The sequence below is a fragment of the Schistocerca cancellata genome, chromosome 10, assembly GCF_023864275.1.
Source record: "Schistocerca cancellata isolate TAMUIC-IGC-003103 chromosome 10, iqSchCanc2.1, whole genome shotgun sequence".
Classification (NCBI taxonomy): domain Eukaryota; kingdom Metazoa; phylum Arthropoda; class Insecta; order Orthoptera; family Acrididae; genus Schistocerca; species Schistocerca cancellata.
In genome coordinates, this window is record NC_064635.1 from 105,645,695 (window position 1) to 105,666,369 (window position 20,675).

The 20,675-nt window shown below is 40.6% G+C and overlaps 1 protein-coding gene across 1 annotated transcript in view; it reads right to left on the bottom strand.

Moving 5' to 3' along the window:
• Positions 1-20,342, bottom strand: part of LOC126106670 (E3 ubiquitin-protein ligase UHRF1-like) — a 60,080-nt gene extending 39,738 nt beyond the window's left edge. The window contains exons 1-5 of the mRNA XM_049913039.1: positions 20,119-20,342; positions 19,905-20,039; positions 10,840-10,881; positions 8,694-9,232; positions 2,938-3,278 (exon numbers count right to left, since the gene is read on the bottom strand). Coding sequence (XP_049768996.1) covers positions 2,938-3,278; positions 8,694-9,232; positions 10,840-10,881; positions 19,905-20,039; positions 20,119-20,268 — 1,207 coding nt within the window. The 5' untranslated portion in view covers positions 20,269-20,342. The remainder of the gene's footprint in view (positions 1-2,937; positions 3,279-8,693; positions 9,233-10,839; positions 10,882-19,904; positions 20,040-20,118) is intronic.
• Between the last annotated feature and the right edge of the window lie 333 nt (positions 20,343-20,675).

Consider the following 20,675-nt stretch of genomic DNA (forward strand, 5'->3'; position numbering starts at 1 on the left):
CAATGCGACCATGAAATGTTTCCAATGAAAAGTAATCACCACACATGTTAAGATATTTATGCCACTGGGAGACAAGACAATCAATTCCTGTTTTGTAGAATGCAGTTGACCATTAACAGATTTACAAGCGCATCCAATCTTGCACTTCTTTGTCCAACAAACTGACGTCCACACGTCTTCCTTCAGGTCACCAAAGATGTGAAAATCAGATGGTGAAAGATCCAGGCTCTAAGAAGGATGCTGTAATATCTTCTGACCAAATCGCTGAAGCACAGCCTTTATCCAATTGGCAGTGTGGAGGCAGACTTATTGTGTAACACGATGATTCCTCAAACAGTATTCTGAAAGGCCGAGGACAAACAGCAACACCAACAGTGGAAACACCCCACATCTCCCCCACCAAAGAAATACAAGGCTATTCACACCAAGTTCCAGAAAGGTCATTATGACCTCCTTATACTGCAGTGGCTCTCTGCTTGTTGAGTTCCTCGAGCATGGAACCACAAACAACATGCTGCATTATGAAGACACTTCGCAGAAACAGCAACACGCCATAAATTCAACATCCCCAAGAATGCTGTCTGACGCAATCATTCAGTTACATGACAACACCCGCACCCACACTACCAATCAGATGAAGGCTATAGTTCTACAATTTGGTTGGGAAACACTGCAACATCCTCCGTGCAGCCCAGATCTTTCAGTGTGCGATTTTCACAACTTTGGTGACCTGAAGCAAGACTTGTGGACGTAGGTTTCAATCGGATAAGGACATGCAAGAGTGGGTGTAATTGTGGATCCGTCAAGTGTCCAACCACGTTCTACGAAACAGGAACTGATTGTCTCATCTTCTAGCGGGAAATGTGTCTTAAAGTGTGTAATGATTACTTTTTAATGGAACAATTCCATGATCCCATTGTCACATGTGTTTGATTTTCATTTGACAGCCCCTTATACCAAGGGTCTCACTGAGCCCTTCACAGACCAAAATTACCTTCCCAACCCTGTCCTTCACCACCGCCACTACTGCCTCCACCACCTACTCCAGTTCGGTCATAGGCATCTCCTATCCCATCAGAGGCAGGGCTACCTTTGACAGCACACATGTGACCTGAAACTAAACTGCAATCACTGTGCTGCTTTCTACATGAGCATGACAACTAAAAAGCTGTCTGCAGCATGAATGGCCACTGGGCAATAAACCGTTAGACCACTCAGATGCCGAACATGTGTTTCACTTCAATGACTGCTTCGAAGCCTGAACCATCTGGATCCTTCCTACCAACACCGGCTTTTCTGTATGTTGCAGGTGGGCACCCTCCTTGCAGAATATCCTATGTTCCCTCAGCCCCCTGGCCTCAGCCTTGGCTAATCCCTGTCCACTACCTATTCATGCTCCCACCCCATCACTACACAGACTCCTATTGGAATAGGACAGCAACACTACATGTTCCCCCACCCCAACCTACTATCACTTACCCTCCCACCCTGCCTCTTTACCCCTACTGCCCATCAGGCAAAGTAGCAGTCAACAGTGGTCTCGTGTGAATGTGTGTGTGTGTCTTCTACTTTTGTCTGAAAGCTTAAATGTATAGCAGTCTTTTTGTCATGCCTGTCTGCGACTCAATGTTTCCTCTGTATGGCTAGTAGTCTTATCTTTTTCATAATATGAGGCTGTAACATCTTCACACATATTCTTTAGAATAAACATCACCCTGCAAAACTAGATCTGAAGATGATCAGTCCAACGAATCAAAACTGGCCAGCAAAAAAATAGTGATACAGATGGGATTTTCAGGCTGATGTAACTGATGGATCTCTAGCCTAGCCACAGCTTTACGTACATGCCAAAATAACCCTTTCACTGCTACAGGTGAGCTCTTCGCATTCCAAACTGAGGCAGCTTTTGTTATGGCTGTACTGCTTGCCAGATGCTGGCGCTTGTGCTGAGATCACTCACTAAAGAACTGAATTTCTTTCCATTATTCATCATACTTACTGCAGTATAGCAAATTAAGTTAAATGTCGCACATCATTTTAGAGGGTAAAAACCCATTGCATAAGCTTTCCATACGGTTAATTTTAGCTCATACACTACAGTGAATGAAATCTCGACAGGATACCAAAATTTTAAATATATTGAGAACAGGAGACTATTTCATTTAGTTCCCAAGTTATTGAGTTTTACTACTGAAGGATGGTCGTGCAAAACAAGCCCATTCACATCCTTACACAATCGTCATATCTCAAATGACTCAAGATATCAAAACAAGGTTTTCTGCAAATGACAGCATGCAATGAGGCACACATGTTGCATGATAAATACTCAAAACTTTTTTATTCACCAAGATATGAAAGCAACTCGTTCACAGGAGTGAGAGGTCGGTGGTTCACGGCGCATTCAGATGTCTGTAGCACTGTAGGAAAATCCAACTGCCACACGTATACACATCCACAACACCTGCAGAATGGTGTAGCAGGACATATATACATGCACACAGTAGCAAATCGGTTAATGCACTTTGCCATATACAACACACTTTTTGTTACAACAACTAAAACAGCAAGGTAAATCCAGAATGCCTACATTATGTAGCAGACAAGCCTCCTGCAAGTTTTCTGATGCATATATTGTACATAGTGTACGAAAAATGATTGAAATGATTGGGGGTAGGTCCACTATGCACTATGTCACTTTTACCAACGTTCTTTTATTATGCCAACAGTGGTCAGTACTTTTAAAGACACTGAGACTTCAGTTTGAAGTTACAGCAAAATTTTGAGCAAAACATAAAATACCACAGCAGACAATTTGACACTGTTGTGATGAGATGAAGTGACGGATCTTTATTGACAAAAAGCTATACATACATGATTGTGGTGTCTTAACTGAACATGTGGAGGAACATCGAATACCTAACAGCTGCAGGTACTTACGTTTCTGTATAGACTCCAGATCAGAAAAATCTTTTCTGTCTTTCAGCAGTTCCAGTTTTTCAATAACCCATATCTTTTCGACATTACTAATCTTCACATTATTCAGCTGACATCCACTCCGACTATGTATGCGAAGTTCACCTTCAAGCCACTTCTTCATTCTGCCATTCGCAACCTTTGAGACTTTGAGGTCAAACCAGTGACCTAGTTTATCTGGCTCACTATCATTGTAGTTAACCAGAACTGTCTGTCCCACTTTAACATCTGCAAATTTCAAAAGTTTTTGCGACATCGGGCGAATTTCTGAGAGCTTGCTCAACATTTCTGCTTCATCGACGTGACTGTAAATGGAATAGTGAGTAGTTTAATAATGCATAATCTTTTACAAATTTATTCAAATACTAAGTCTTACCGCAATGTGAGGTACTTTACAAAACAAACTAAATGATACATGAGGCTAGTGCACTGAAGAGGTATTACAGAAAGTTAAAAAAACAAAGTGGGAACATAGATGAAATTATTTCACAGCTCGAATACCTGCTTCTCCCAAGTGAGTGTACAGATACTTATTGTCACATTAAAATAGAGAGTAGAAAGTATGTTCCTCGTTTTATTTATGCCCTTATACGTGCAAACACGGTTTTCAGAGCTGATGCTAAAAATGAAGTTGACACCCATATAAGAGTGTAAATAATATAAAGAATGTACTTTATTTTACATGGAACAAAAACCAGCAAAAACTACAGATGTACACATTTACAAAAATTAGCAAATGCATTCTATTGTAATTTTGTGCTTAAAGTAAGAGAAAAGCAATCCTTCACCTGCAGCAGCCAATGTGTGGCACACAGAAACACACAACAGGAAACAGTGCTCACACTACCTTTCAGGCTTTTGCTCTTTCTCTAGTAAAAGTACACACAACTAAACAGACACCCAAATGTACACTCCAATGATACATCCAAAGGTACACTCAAATGCTTGCAGTGAGATTAGTTAGTGGAGGTTTGGGCCAGGGGGATTGCGAGAGCACAGGATATGCTGGAGAGCAAAATCCCACCAGCAAAGGTCATAGAAACTGTTGCTGGAAGTGAGTATCCAAGTTATCAACTTGTGAAGCAGCTGTTTAAGTAATTTGTGTTGCAGTGCACAGTGTGTTCACCAACTGGCTGGTCAATTTTGCAGTTTGTTACAGTTTGGCAAAGGCCAGTCATGTGAATAGACAATTGGTTACCTGTTGTGCCCACACAGAACGCTGTACAGTAGCTGCAGCATACACAACACAGAACATGGATATTTTCATGTGTGGCCCTGCATCGTTTTGGGTAGAAGATTCCTGTGACTGAATTACAGTAGGAGATGAGTGGGTGTCTTACACCTGGGCCAATCACAAGGGAGTGCTGACCCATGGAGTGCAGGATGGGGAGAAAGACTGCAATAGTCATGGACAAGAATATTCTGTAGGTTGGGTGGATGGTGGAACAGTACTTCGGGCGACACGGGTAGAATATCCCCCCACCCATCACGGGGAATGACGGCAGGTATTGCAGGCCCTGGTGAAGGATGTGGTTGAGCTCCTTGAGGCCAAGGTGACACTAGGTGAACAGAAAAGTGCTGCTCGATGCTGGCTGAAAGGTTTACTGGCTTCAGGGTAGGAAATAGCCCAGGAGATCTTTTATGAATAAGTTGGCTAGGGTAATGTCTATCAGTAAAGGCTCTGGTGACATCAGTATGAAACTTCCTGGCAGATTAAAACTGTGTGCCGGACTGAGACTCGAACTCGGGACCTTTGCCTTTCCCGGGCAAGTGCTCTACCAACTGAGCTACCCAAGCACGACTCACGCCCCGTCCTCACAGCTTTACTTCTGCCAGTACCTCATCTCCTACCTTCCAAACTTTACAGAAGCTCTCCTGCGAAACTTGCAGAACTAGCACTCCTGAAAGAAAGGATATTGCGGAGACATGGCTTAGCCACAGCCTGGGGGACGTTTCCAGAATGAGAAGTAAAGCTGTGAGGACGGAGCGTGAGTCGTGCTTGGGTAGCTCAGTTAGTAGATCACTTGCCCGTGAAAGGCAAAGGTCCCGAGTTCGAGTCTCGGTCCGGCTCACAGTTTTAATCTGCCAGGAAGTTTCATATCAGCGCACACTCCGGTGCAGAGTGAAAATCTCATTCTGGAAACATCCCCCAGGCTGTGGCTAAGCCATGTCTTCGCAATATCCTTTCTTTCAGGAGTGTTAGTTCTGCAAGTTTCGCAGAAGAGCTTCTGTAAAGTTTGGAAGTTAGGAGACGAGGTACTGGCAGAAGTAAAGCTGCGAGGACGGGGCGTGAGTCGTGCTTGGGTAGCTCAGCTGGTAGAGCACTTGCCCGCGAAAGGTAAAGGTCCCGAGTTCGAGTCTCGGTCCGGCACACAGTTTTAATCTGCCATGAAGTTTCATATCAACGCACACTCCACTGCAGAGTGAAAAATCTCATTCTGGTGACATCAGTATGTTTTGGCAAGTCCTCTTTTCCACTGCATATGTGGTATGCCACGGTGGCAAAGCTGTAAGAAAGAGAATTTTTGACAGGTGTCAAAATGGAGGTACTGTTGCTTGTTGGTGTACTTGAGATGAACACACATATTTATGAGACCACATTTGGTGGAGACTGACATCTAGGAAGGTGTCTAAATGAGTTGAGGAGGACTAGGTGAAGCAGAATTGGGAGTACATGTCCAGGTTATGGAGAAAACAGCAAAGATCATCCCTGACATAAGTCCCGAAAATGTCATAAATGAATCTGAACCAGACAAGGGGTTTTAGGTGTTAACGTGATAAGAAAAAATGGTTCAAATGGCTCTGAGCACTATGGGACTTAACATCTGAGGTCATCAGTCCCCTAGAACTTAGAACTACTTAAACCTAACTAACCTAAGGATAACACAACACATCCATGCCCGAGGCAGGATTCGAACCTGTGACCATAGCGGTCGCGCAGTTCCAGACTGAAGCGCGTAGACCCGTTTGGTCACACCGGCCGGCACAGGATAAGAAGAGTTCCTATATATGACCCCTAATTAAGTTGCTGCAGATGGTCCATGTGAGTTCCTGTGGCAGTACCACAGATTTGTTTATGGATTTTCCCTTCACAAGTGGAATAATTGAGAGTCAGGATGCAGTTGGATAGGAGAGTTAGGAAAGCAAGGGTGGGTTTGGTATCAAGAGGATGTTGGGATAGGTTGGTGGTGACGGTTAACAGGACAGGAAGACTGGAGAGGCAGGGAAGAAAATGAGCAATGTCTCGAATGTAGGATGGGAGGTTATGGACAATAGTTTGGAGGTGTTGGTCGATTAAGGCAGAGGTTTGTTCTGTGAAAGCATTGTGCTGTGCCGCAATGGGATGACTGGTATGGAGACGTGGGGTTGAGACTGTAAAATTTGGGGAGTAAGTAAACAGTAGGCCGGGAGGGGAGATAGATTCAGGTGCCAGATTTTGGGATGGAACTAAGGCCATAAGGAGTTGCTGGACATCCTGTTGGACTTTTGCAATGGGATCACAGTGGTAAGACTAATGCAAAGGTGTCGGAAAGATGGCGGAGACCCTCAGTCACGTAGTAGCTACAATCCGTAACCACTGTGGTGGCCCCTTTGTGTGCAGAAGGATAAGGTCCATAGTGGTGTCCATGTTAAGGACAGCTGTGTCCATAAGCGATATGTTGTACCATGTTATGGACAGCTGTGTATTCCATAAGAGTCATGTTGTAATCACTGGGGGAGGATTTAGGAAAGGAATGTGAGGTCAGGTCATAAGTGAGGAACTCTTGAAAGATAGATAGGGGAAGACTGGGTGGAAGGGCAGAGGATCACTGTTTGAAGGGAGGCTGGAACTGTTGCAAGCAAAGTCCTATGTGGGATTTTGGTAGGCGTTTGTCTGTGGCGTGTGTTGTGAAGAAATGTTTTTCATTAATAAACGATCTCCCATGCCATTGTCTCTTCTGACACCAGAAAACATGTTGAACCAAACACTGAACAGCACTCCTCTGATCACTCAAGGATTGAAAAGCTCAATCACAACCTCTTTTCATGCCCTGAGATGAGGGAGATCCTATCCAAAATCCTACCCACATCACCCGAAGAAGCATTCCGCCACCCACCCGTGGAATATTCTCATCCATCTTTGTTCCAGGGTCAATCCATTATAGTCTACACAGGTGCAAAACCTGTCCCACACACCCATCCACCACATCATATCACAGTGCAATGACAGGTATCTGCTACCATATAAATGGCAGCACCACATGAGAAAGCAGCCACGTTATATTGGGCGTTTCAAAACAAATATCAGGGTATTGAGGATTTTTAGTATTTATTACATTCAACAGCTAAAAATGTCTTAAAACTCCAATCTTAATTTTGAAACATCCAGTGTATCTGTTATGCTGCAATTCCTGTGTAAAGTTCTATGTGGGCACAACAAGTAACCAACTGTCTATTTGCATAAATGGCCATGGCTAAACTGCTGCAAACTTGACCGTCCAGTTGCCGAACATGCAGCACGTCACAACCCAATGACTTCACCAGCTGCTTCACTACACAGGTCATTTGGATACTCCCAGCTCATGTGTCTCTGATCTATACAGATGGGAATTCTCCCTCCAGCATATTCCTGCACTCTCACAATCTGCCTGGCATTAACACCCGATAACCTGTTTCCCACTGCCTTGCCATTTTTCATTCTGTTGTTGTCCAAACTACTTCCCTGTCCACATTGCGCACTATCTTCTCCCACCACACTCCCCATCCCTACTCAGGCATTCTCTTCACACCCCCATTTTCTACTCTTCTCCCTTTATCTCCTCTACATCTCTACCTCCCCCCCCTCTCTCTTTTATGCTCTACCCCCAAACTCCTTTTGTCTAGTTCTGCAGCCACTGAGTCATCTGTTGAAAGACTTGCCTCTCTCACTATGTTTAAAAATATATTGGTACGATTCATTTTCAATGGGATCTGGACAGCAACAGGCAGAATTTTAACCCCCTTCCTTGATAATACATTACTCTGGATCTATAACATCTACACAATGACATTTTATGGCGACACTGAAAAAATCCTAGGTAAACCAATATTACAAATTACATTGATTTATACAAGCTAGTTTAATTATTACAAAAATTTGCCTACAAGACGGCTTTTGAATGCACATTCAGGTTTCAGTGCCAGTGTCTGGAGTATCACGGATGTAATACCACTCTCAAACTATGGCAGTCTTCTCTCAATACCTGTAGAAATATGTTATGCCTCCCGACTTGTAATTTGGAGTATAAATAGGAAAAAAAATTTATTTTCTCATTTATATCCCAAACTGAAAGATGTAAGGCATAACATATTTCTATGGATGTTGAGAGAAGCTTTCCATAGTTTGAGTGATGTTATATGCATGATAACCCAGATTATGGCACCAAAAATTTAATGTACATTCAAAACCCATCTTGTGGAGAAGTCATAACTGAAGTAACTCATATAAATAAATACAATCCTAAATACTGGTTTACCAGGGGTTATGGAATTTTAACATAAAACACCATCTTCCAGGTGTTATAAACAAGGTTAGTGTGTTCTCAAAATACATGGTGAAAATGCCAGCTGTTCATGTATTAAAACTGCTTCAGTTATTTGCAATAACTCATTATGTTGCTAACTACCAGACTTCAAATGCATTAAGGTGAACCAAGATACAACTAGAGCAATAAATCACCTCTGCAAGCATTCATACTAACTTGAGGTTGGTTATCTCGTATACACAGCCATCATCCAGCTTATTTTCATCACCCGGAGCTCCCTTGGACATGGCGTCTCCATTCCTTTGTGATGGTTTCTTAACTGACGTATGAGAGGAGTGTCCACTGTCCCCGCTTTCAGAATGTTCGGTGTCACTCGCCACATTTGTTTTCTCAGGGAAGGCATCGGGAGCACTATCCTGCAACTCTCCTTGCACCGTTCCTTTCGACTCACGTGTATTCCCTGCGGCTTCATTACCTTTCGTTCCATTCTCTTCCATCCCGAGGCTACTACAACGACCACTATCTGTTTCGTACATTTCTTCATCTGAAGTTTCCTCTTTAGAATCCTTCTTAAATGTACCTGAGCCTTTGTTGGCAGTACTTTTATCTTCCAAAATACCATTTTTGTGAGTGGGAGGGTCTACTTCATTCCTGAAAGCGTCAAAACGTGCCTGGTTCTCCACATAGATATTTTTAATCTTGCCTTGGAACCACGCTCCAATCAAGGTATCCACGAAGTCAACATATTCGCCAACCTGCAAATGATAAATTCACCATTCTCAAAATAAAACATTACAATACAATAAGAGTATTTCACTTTTTTTAAAAAAATGGTGTGATTATCACCTTAACAACAATGTAGTAGCAAAAAATGACAAATTGGTCTACCTGAGAAGATCAGCACAGCTCATCAAATTTTATTCACTGTGCCCATTTTGATGCAATATTGCCATCAGTTTTATCAATGGAATCATAAATTACAATTCAATATTGCGCTTAAATTTGACTTGAGAACTTGAAGTTAAAACATCATGAATTTGTATACAATATGCTAACATCTAACAATTATTGACATTACAGGTGGAGAAACAAACGTGCTTTTCATCTAATATGCAAGCAAAGAACAACAGCTTTTACCTCTCATTTTGAACTGAATGGGCAAAACTGAAGTGTACACTATCATGAGTGAATACCAGATACACAACAGCAAATAGCAATGGGTATAATAGCAAATACAAAATTAAGCAACTGGGAACAGAAACAAGAATCCATACAGACTATAATCCATATAATACCTAAACAACATAGGCCATTAGACATGCCTGCCCCAGATAAGCCTATAGGTAGACTAGCCAAAGTGTCTGCTAGAAATAATAAAGCATTTTCAAAAGACTTACTGTAAAAGAAGATCATCAAACGAGATTATGTTATTAACACTTTATTTCCAGAAGGGAGGGGCAATGTTACTGATTTGACTATAGTGTCAACATGATCCATTATAATAAACAGTAATGGAACAAAGTAAAACATATTCTAGTCAAAATAATTGCCCACACAAATTCCTTTTGTTGCCTAATGGATCACTAATAATGCACATGCTACATAATGGTGTAGGGGCATGAAAGAAACAGAATGATATCAAACTGCACATGCATACAGAAACAAGACTAAAAAACAACACATAGCGGATACTTGCATCATCAAAACATCCACATCTGCATGGTTACCCTGCAATTCACACTTAAGTGCCTGGCAGATGGTTCAACGAACAGTTTTCATACTACTTCCCTACCATTCCAATCTTGAACGGCACGTGGGAAAAAGGAACACCTAAATCTTTCTGTTCAAGCTCTGATTTCTCTCACTTTATTACGATGATCATTACCCCGTACGTAGGTGGGTGTCAACAAAATATTTTCGCATTCAGAAGAGAAAGTTGGTGATTGAAATTTTGTAAATAAATCTCACCGCAAAGAAAACCGCCTTTGTTTCAGTGACTGCCACCGCAACTTGGGTATTATATCAATGACACTCTTACCCCTACTACACGATAACACGAAACGAGCTGCCCCTCGTTGCACTTTTTCGATGTCCTCCGTCAATCCTACCAGGTAAGGATTCCATACCGCACAGCAACATTCCAGCAGAGGACAGATAAGTGTAATGCAGGCTGTCTCTTTAGTGGGTTTCTCGCATCTTCTAAGTGTTGTTTCGCCTTCCCCACAATATTGTCACTAAATTATCAACATACTGCACTTAAAAAACTAGCAACATTCACATAATACAATGGGTCAAAGAAGCCTGTCTTAACATACAATGCGCAACTGAACTAAAAGTATTTTGAGACACACATGGTACTCACCTTAAAATGCTTTGTCTCTGATACTTTGGGCAGATTCTTCAGCTGCAACAGAAGAAAAAGTCAAGGATTCATAATATGTAGCAATGTTCATAACTCACACAAAAACTTTTAACAATGGAGGGTACAAGAGTGTAATTTTAGTTTTACATTACAGGCACACTCATGCTAATGATGCCGTTGAAACTTTTCACTTGCCCCAACAGAGCACCGCACCAAGTGTTAATCACATTTGTTCATAACACGAGCAGGTGCATGGTGTGCTTTGTAAACAAGTAAAGAATAGCTGTCTATATGTTATGAAAGTAAAGATGTATGAGTAAAATCATAGTTTAATCTCAGTTTAATTACACAACAATAAAATAAACTTACTTTATATGAGATAATTCACAGTTTAATTACACAACAATAAAATAAAGTTTCACTATCTCACACTCTTGCCGCGTACAAGTGTTACTCCACAGCAATGACCCCCCCCCCCCCCCCCCCCAGAAACACTAAACAACATAGTTACGTCAGATCTATGCCAACCACTTACTTCATTACTAATCATCTCCTAGATAACTGCCTCATTGTGGGATCATGCTGGGTCATTTTCTTGTGAAGACTGTACATTTTTTCTCACCTAGTATGCTGTCTATTTCATATTACTGGTGCTCACTTGGATACATGAGAACACAACTTATCACTGTGTTCGCTGAAGCAATAGTGAAGGAACAGGTACCGACTCTTAATTGTAAAACAAGAATGGAATGGTACAATACAATGTTATTCGTGATTTGCGCACTTTATACACAGGCATGCTAGCCCGAGGTTTAGAAGACAAATTTAACCAACGTGAGAGTGTCTACACAGGCACAAAATTTCGTAGACAAGCTGCATGAATTGGCACGTTTGACTTTGTTAGTGGTATTTTAAATCCATCTTTGCTAGTTTTGGCTTTGTCTTGCTCCAAAATACTCTGTAACTTGTCATTTGTCTACTGTGTTGCTTCGTTATGTTACTATGTATCCATTCAATGTATTTGTGAAATAAAGTAGTTATGATGGAGTTGAAAGTCAAGGGTCAACAGGGGGGAGGGGGGAGGCTGCAGCCAAAGACGGGCGAACAGCTGATGTAAAGAAGAGAAATGGGGAGTGATTTGGTAATGAGACAGGGAAAAGGTGTGAGGACAGAGGGGTGAAATGGAAGGGGGGGAGAGGGGGGGAGGGAGAGGGAGAGAGAGAGAGAGAGAGAGAGAGAGAGAGAGAGAGAGAGGGGGGGGGGGTGGTTTGTACTGTATTTCGATACTCTGTTGTGCTCTTTGTATTTTGTTTCAAATGTTCTGTCAGTCTTCCCAACTTAGATTTTGTCAGAGTCCCTGCAACTGAGTTGGTGTATACTAGATTGTTGGTATCTGTCTGGTTTGCTTTTCAACTTCACCAATATTTCTTAGTTTCACTTACACACTGAATAAATACATAGTAATGTAATTAAACAACATAACACACGTATGACAATTCTCAGCGGAAGAGAACATTTTTAGAGCAAGGGAAAACCAAAACTCGCACTTAAGCTGGCAACACACCTCGGACAAAACCCATATAGCATGTTTATCAAGAAGTACGCAAACAGAAACTATTGGTGTTACATAAGGTCATGTTTCACATTCAGGAATGTATAGTTCTGCAAAACAACGTGGGTTAGGTGGAAAAGAGCATTGCCAAATGGGGAATACCTTCAAAACATACAAGTGTACGGCTTTTCCCGATGTGAGAGAAAGTTGAACAAAAAATAGCAAAGGCAAAATCAACATCTTTTGTAATTAACTGTTTTTAGATCTAGAAAGCAAGCCAAATCATAGATATGTATCATTATAGAACAATGATGATGTTTTGTATCGATATAACGAAATGTGTTTGATGGCAAAAATTCGTGACTGGAACAGGAAAGGGGGAACTGTAAATGAACAACTCTTAAGTATGAAAACATCAAGAACACAACATAATACCATGCCGAATACAGTGTAAGAAAATCATTGGCATTAAAAACAGCTTTCAGTCATCTCATGGTGGATAAATGCAGGACACATATAGTTTTCAAGGGAATCTTATACAATTCTTCCCGCAAAATAGTGGCAAGTTAAGGTAACGATGATGGGTGGACGAGATCTGGCACACTTCTAAGTACATCACAAACACTAAATAATAATGAAATCTGGACACAGTGGTGACCAGGGGAAATGCGACAATTTGTCCTCATGCTAACAAAACCAGTCACAGATGATGTAAGCCATGCGAATTGGGGCTTGTGTCTTCCTGGAACACATCACCACCATTAGGGAACAAATATTGTACCACGAGATGCACATTATCAGCCAAAACGGTCACATAATCCTCCGAAGTACTGCAACCTTGCAGAGTAACTGTGGAGGCCAAGAAATATCACATCTGGCTGCCAACATCATCACCAAACCCTCACGATGTTTCATTCTTGGCACTAAGCAGTGTGCATCACAGTCTCGGGTCAGCGTAAACGAGATAAACTCTGCCATAAGTTGGAAACAGTGTGACCAAATGGTTTTCTTCCATTGCTCCACAGTCCAGGTTTTATGGTTTCGGCACCACATTTTCACCTAAACATCAACTACAAATTTGCTGCTGACATGGTTATCGAGAGTGACATTCAGTTCTGGGGTGACTTTTGCAGCTGTCATCATTTTTCATCACAATTCTCTTCAATGAACATCTGTTACTGTAATTCACTACACATGTGACTTAGCGAATCATGTTTTTCCAACTTCCCTGTATGTGATTCAAATCTTCGTTATGGTGCCTCCTGAAATACCAAACCCTTTGGCTACGTCGGTTACAGACGCTCCACCCACACCAGCATCAACAATTCATCCACATTCGAATTCACTGAGCTCCGACATGATGCACTCACAGCTACACAGAACATTGTTCTGACCACAACTGACACTTGCAAAGTATTGAGGTCCACTGCACAGGGCCAGTTCATGGTCAAGTACAACAGCAATACCTGCAGGCATGGCTACTATCAGCATGTGTTCAAGCACGCATTTCTTGCTGTGTTTCTGTATTTTTGTCTGGCCTCTGTATAGATGATGTTGTGATATAAAGACACAATGTTTACTCATAAAACTTTGAAATTTTGTGACTTTTTAGTCAGTGTAGAAATTATAGCCCAGTAGCTGTATTTACTGGTTTTTATCTCCTACTGTACAAAAAGCAGCCACCACTTTGGCCATGTAACGTTTCTTTACACATCTATGTTATCAGCGTACCAGAGCTACTTGACAACCCTTCTTGTGACTGCCACATGATGCTACAGGGTACGCCGAAGCTCCTGAGAAATGAAGCAAGGGAAAATTTACATCGGTACAGTACTTCAAAGTAAGAGTCCAAAGGTAGCGAAACTGAAAAACAAGTAGAAACTAGTAGTGATGATTATATTCCATGTAATGTTGATCTCATGAAAGCAGTGTGATGTGTCTAGAGAAATTACATCAATGATTGTTACAGCAGGAAGGGAAAATCCTCGATTAAAATTGGCATATCATTCAGAAACACCTGAGATTGAAAACAACCATGGAAGAGATCGGTCATGTTCTTGCGGGTCATTAAGGACTCTGAAAAGACTTGGCAGGATGGGAGATGGACCATTAGTTTGATTGAGTGTGGAAGAGTATAAAAACAAAAATATTTTGTTTTTGTATAGGAAGTTGCATAAATACCACCTGTGAAGCTAAAGATCAACATTCAAAGCACTGCTAGTTCATGGCAACTGTTTGTATACGACAATAATATACTGGGCACACAGAGAAAGGCCACGGGAAAATTGGAAACAACACATGGCGCATATATCTTTCTAATCTAGAGTACTCCTGTAACTTGTTTTTCTTCCTTCACCGAGGAAATCTAAAGTGTGTTTGGTCAGAAAACTGAGGAACCAAAATTACTGGACAATGCATGCACAAGAGACTGATTAAGAGACATTATGAAAATTTTATGCTATGAAATCAGGGAACTTTAGTGGTTGAAACTGCAACTGATAAGCAGCTCTTCCCCACTAAGGCCACATCCTGACTTAACAGTACATGGCTAGTATGTTAGATAAATTTGGTATCAAACTTTGATTAGTAGCAGATATTCACACCAAATATATGTTCAACAGGTTTTCATATCTGGGAACAAATGAAAACCAGCCATAGAACTGAACCCTTTCCCAACATACTGTCATAAAGCTTATGGCACCATTTTGTAGAAGTGGAAGTAATATGATGATAAATAGTTATTCCCATCTTTGTACAAATGAAAAGCACCAAAAGATAACCTTGTCCATTTATCAAGGCAAGAAAATAAAAATGTTTTTGTTCTCAGTATGCTTCAGAAATTAGGAACAATTGAAAACATCCTCTGGAAATAGCAGAAATTTATATCAAATTCAATATGGGGTGGATATACTGGAGCAGATGGTTAGAAACTAATCAAATAAAGCAGCCTCACAGAGGTCGTCATTCAGCCATAAGCAGTTCTGCGGCATCTCAGCAAATAACTAAGATATGACCATGTGAAAACTAAGTGATAGTATTTCCAGTAACCAGCAGAAGAGCAAATAATGAAGACAAACCAGTGAGAAATAAACTAAAACATCAGTGCAAGATGTCAAACTACAAGAACAAATTTAATGAATTACGCAACACCTGCAAGGAACTTATGAGTGAAAAATGTACGAAACTAACTCCAAGGCAGCCAGTAACCTCCACTCCCCCTCACTTCTGGTTCTTTAAAGAACTTAGCTCCCATATGTAAAACATCCGTTTCATGACTCTCAATGTTTTTGACAGTATAATGTAATTGGACAGATATAGAATCCACTCATCAAGCTGAGGCACCCCAATTAACCCCACTAATTCTGACTTAGACCTCCCTTCCACAACCCTAAAAACACAATCAGAACACCCACCCCCCGGAACAACAGCCCCCCCCCACTTACCCCTCCCATACTTCCTTTTCCCAAACTGCGACTCGTCCACCTCCACAACAACCCCATGCCCCCCCCCCAACTTAACCCTGTACTTAATAAACTCAGAACACACTTCACGGCAAAACGAAAACCAATCAAGCACATTCCTCTCACTCACACCAGTCTCATGCGTGCAAAAACTGTGTGGGGATCTATAACAAAAATAGTAGTCACCAGTACAATCTCGCGCACGCCCAACCTAGACTTCTCGAACCAAGAACCACGCCAAATGTCATCCTTTCGACAGCGCCACATATAACTGTCCCTGGTCCAAGATGCTGGAACTTTAACCAAACAACTGCAAAAACTTTATCAGTTCCAAAGCGGTGTTTCCCATCATTTCCCGCAGACGCACGCTATTAATTTTATCCTTCATATCCATTCCTGAACAAAAACAACAACCAATTAATTTACTAAAAGTACCACAAGACCTACAGCGAACAACACTAAATTAACCTTTACACAAAACCACTAAATCGTTAACTCACTGAAACGAATTCCACTACAAACACAGCCAACACTCGAACAATTCTGTATAATGAGCAAGACCAAACTGAGCCCATTACACCACACAAACGAAAGCCATGAACATGCCACCACAGGGCACAACAAAGCACAACACGACGACATCTATAAACACGCCACACTCGCAAACCAAACTCCGCGCCGTCATGACATCACACATCACAACACCCTTACGTCACGGGCCAAAGCCGAAGTGTGGGATCGGAACGCTTCTGTCGACCCGTGAATAGATTACAACAGCATTTTAAACTCAATCAAAATGTTGTTGTCCCTGGAACCTGTAAGATAGGAAAGGGCACCATATACAGTCAGTTTTAACTGTTTAGTAATTCAAGACTGCTTGTTAGTATTAATTAAAATATAAAAAGGATAGCCATGAAACTACTACCAATTTGACCAGTGCTGCTGTTTTAAGTCTATAAACAATCCTTGCTTCTTTTGCAAACTTAACTGAATGGCCTGCACATATCAGAAGGGTAACAACCATATTTAATCCTATGCTTTTGTGAGAATCCTGTCAACCACGATAGGGACACTGCACACACAACGCAATTTTCTTTTTGTGGCGAGTTTTGAAGATGTTGGTTAAAATACATCTCAAATATGTGGTTCAGATAATGTATTCTCACAAATAATAGTGAGCAAATGGCTGAGTTGTTCCGGTAAGTGTTCCAGATTGAAATGATGCACATTTTGTGCACTCATCCTTTCAGTATACTGCTTCACAGAAACGAATGAAGAACAAAGACAGATGATTGATATAGGCCAGCATGAGTTCGTTACTGTTTGCAATTCCATGTTCATAATTGTGACCTCTCACAATGAAACAGAATGAATTGTTGAACTCTCTCTCTCTCACACACACCTCTCTCTCTCTCTCTAAAAAAGGAACTGTCAAGTAGACATGATTTTCACTGCAATGTGTGTTTGAAGTCAACTTAATTACCTTTCAGATTCCTCACATTACTAGGAAAATGGCCACAAATTTTTATGGCTCAATACCTCACTCATAACAAAAGTGATTTCTCCTATATTTACATTAATAGAAGTTACTGTTTTTGAATTGCAATTTATTACTGGAAACAAATTTCATACAGAAGTAAATGTTCTGTGAGGCTGTCAGCACCCAAGTGTTACAAGAGCCAGCTGCAATAGGTTATAGATAAGACATCGCATATTATCCTCATTTGACATCTACCGGTATTCAACAAACACTTTATTCCTCAATGGAGAGCTATCCCAGAATATGATGTCATTTTTAGCGAATGAATAAAGAAAGCCTGTCAACTTCGACCTCTCCAAAAATCTGCTATTATTCGCACTTTAAAAGTTGTGGAGCTTACACATTTTAGATCTATAATACATGACTTACACATCTGGTTCTAATCAATAGAAACATCCCAGACTTTACAATGTTCCGTTTCTTTTACTCATCTTACCTCTCACATTTTTTATTAATGTGCTAAAGTCAATGTACGTACCATTGCTCATAGTCAGTTTTTTATAGCCAATGGAATGACAGTTTCATGTAAGCAATGGCAGATGCAGAAAGAGGCATTGCATTTCTAGTGCCGAACTTGAAACCATTCTCTCTGCTTTTACCTTTCAATATCATTTTAATTCATACTCTGTATGATTGGCAGTATAGCCTAAGGTGTACACTTGAAGGAAGATGGTGATTTGATGAAGCCAACAAATACAACAACATTCTCTCTTCTCTTGCTACGGAAGACTGTCTGCCTGCTGCTTTCATTGGCTATATAAAACCAGCAACTGACAATTATTCATACATTTTTATTTACATTTTCATGATCCGAGTTTCTACATTAGGCTTGAGAAACAGCACAGTGGTGCGGAAATTAATTAGCAAACACTCTAAAAGAGTAAAATCATAAAAAGTAAATACAAATGCTAAAAATGGAGGATATATAAAAATGGCATGAATTTTGTAAACAAGATTTACTAATTGCTAACAAATTACAGCCAGGCTAATGCTTCCAGCAGATGAAGACTCTTGACAGTTTTCACATTACTGATCACAACAGGAGGCAGCCAAGTCTCAGGGTAAGTCTGTTGACAAACCACACTCCCCCAGCAGTAGAACAGTGTATTCAACTAAAATGTGACTTACTGACAGTCATACACTACCCACACTGAACACTTGCTAGTTCTTACTATAACAAAAATCTCTGCATGCGAGAGTAGCGTACAGTGTGAAATCCGAGGAGAATAATTGTGGCTGGAGAGTGATTGAATGTAAGTGTTTAACACACCACAGATCTGGAAAAAAAACTTCCTAGTGGACTTATTAAATGCTGCAGACTAGGCTTCTGAAAATATTTCTGTTATCAATCTTTAAGCATGAAAGTCCGCTAGATTAACAATCTGACACTTCTGCTGCAGACTACACAACACATTTTCCTGTAAAAATAGCAGCATATTGGGACACTTCTTAAAATTTGTTCTTAACATACACACAGCAAACAATGCTGCTGAGAAGGTGCACATCATATCATATCTGAGTTGGATTTAAATCAAGATAAGAGGAAAGTGTCTTACACCAGGGCTATGTGGACTCATTCATTCACACACCAAACAATAAGGAAAGCCTTCTGGACTAATCAGTACCCACCTTCAAAATGGAAATTCCAATACTGCTGTCACACACATTTAAAACTTGGAAAAAAAAAAAAAAATACCTAGCTTTCCAAACTCTTAGTTCATTCCCCAGAGAGGGAACAGATAAGTTCAGTAAGGGCAAAGGCAAATAACATTTTAAATTCTACGAGCGTGACAAGCTATCAGCAGACTCCTCCATTCTTAGGATATGGTAGGGTTGGACTACTTTGTGTTTCACATGGAGCCCAGAAATTATCAGTATTTTTCTCTATAAACAAGTAACTCACTAATAATAGAAATACACTGAGCAGAGTCTTTCAAAAATTATAACTACATGATTTATAATTTCCCAATATTATGTTTCTGATACCCAAATAAACAAAATAATTGTTTGGCAAAAGCTCATAAACAAAACAAAAATAATATTCCTCATTCCAACATTTCATCCTATAAACGCAGAGGATTTTACAATTTACTTAATATGTAGATTGTCCAGAATTATCGCTGTCTAGTATACACAAAACAATAATGCTTGAGATTGTTTTCGAACTAATCACTTTACCAGAAATATCGAGCAGTCTATCAGACATTATAAAAGTGTTGCCATTACCAAGAAGTTTTGAGCTGAATCTATTTTCGTATGTCGTTAACACATCAAACAATGCTGCTGAGAAGGCGCACATCATATCGTATCTCAGTTAGGTATTTCATTTCCATGTAAAGAAAAGTTGGGCGCCAATCGTCCTGACCTATCCATATCAAACTAATGACCTCTCCTTCGTACCAGACATCTACAGCTGCACTCTTAACAAAAGGCCTATGTATTACCACAGTCTTGTACAGGAACTGAACACAAAGTTACATTATGATGAATATATATATACGTGCATACTTACACGTTTCTCTGTACTGAGCGGTGGCTCCTGAATTTCTTTAACCTCTTCCTTCTGAGTCACATTTTGTTTTACAATTAATTGCAGCACTTCATTCATTTGAACGCCATAATCGAACAGTTTGTATTCGTCCTCCAACTAAAGTGAATTAAAGCAACTAAAGTTAGGTAAAACCACCACGAAATGGATAAATGATAAAGCAAACAAAATAACTTACTTGTTTCCCGCGATAGATAAGACGCTGTTTTGCTGGCTCCACATCAAAGAGTTTGCCGACTTTTTCTTTCAACTCTTTGACAGGCATCAACAATGTGATGGTTATTATTTCCATTCTTTGACAATCAGGGCCTCTAACTTTCACAAACATTTTTACTGTTCTCCTACTACACGTGCACGGTACCAACACGTCAAAACGCCTTCAACAAACAACGCTTGAATGCTAAAAAGCGCGGCAACACAGAGTATACAGTCCTACCAACATCAACCGGTGACTTCCATGGAGCCATGCAATGATCTCCATAAAGATATTCAACGCAATGAGGCAGCCTCTCTCTTTGGAAAGTGCGTCTTGCAGGCCCCGAGGAACTGCTTCATGACGTCACATTGACATAAGTGACATCAGTCACCTGATGACCGTGGCCGACGAAAAATTCTTCTCGTGCGCCTGATGTGTTGACCGAAGCGTTTATACAGACCTGCCCACAGCTGTTATTTTGGGTCAAGTCGATATAGATTGCTTGAATGAAGCTTTCGTTATGAGAATTAAATGTAGAA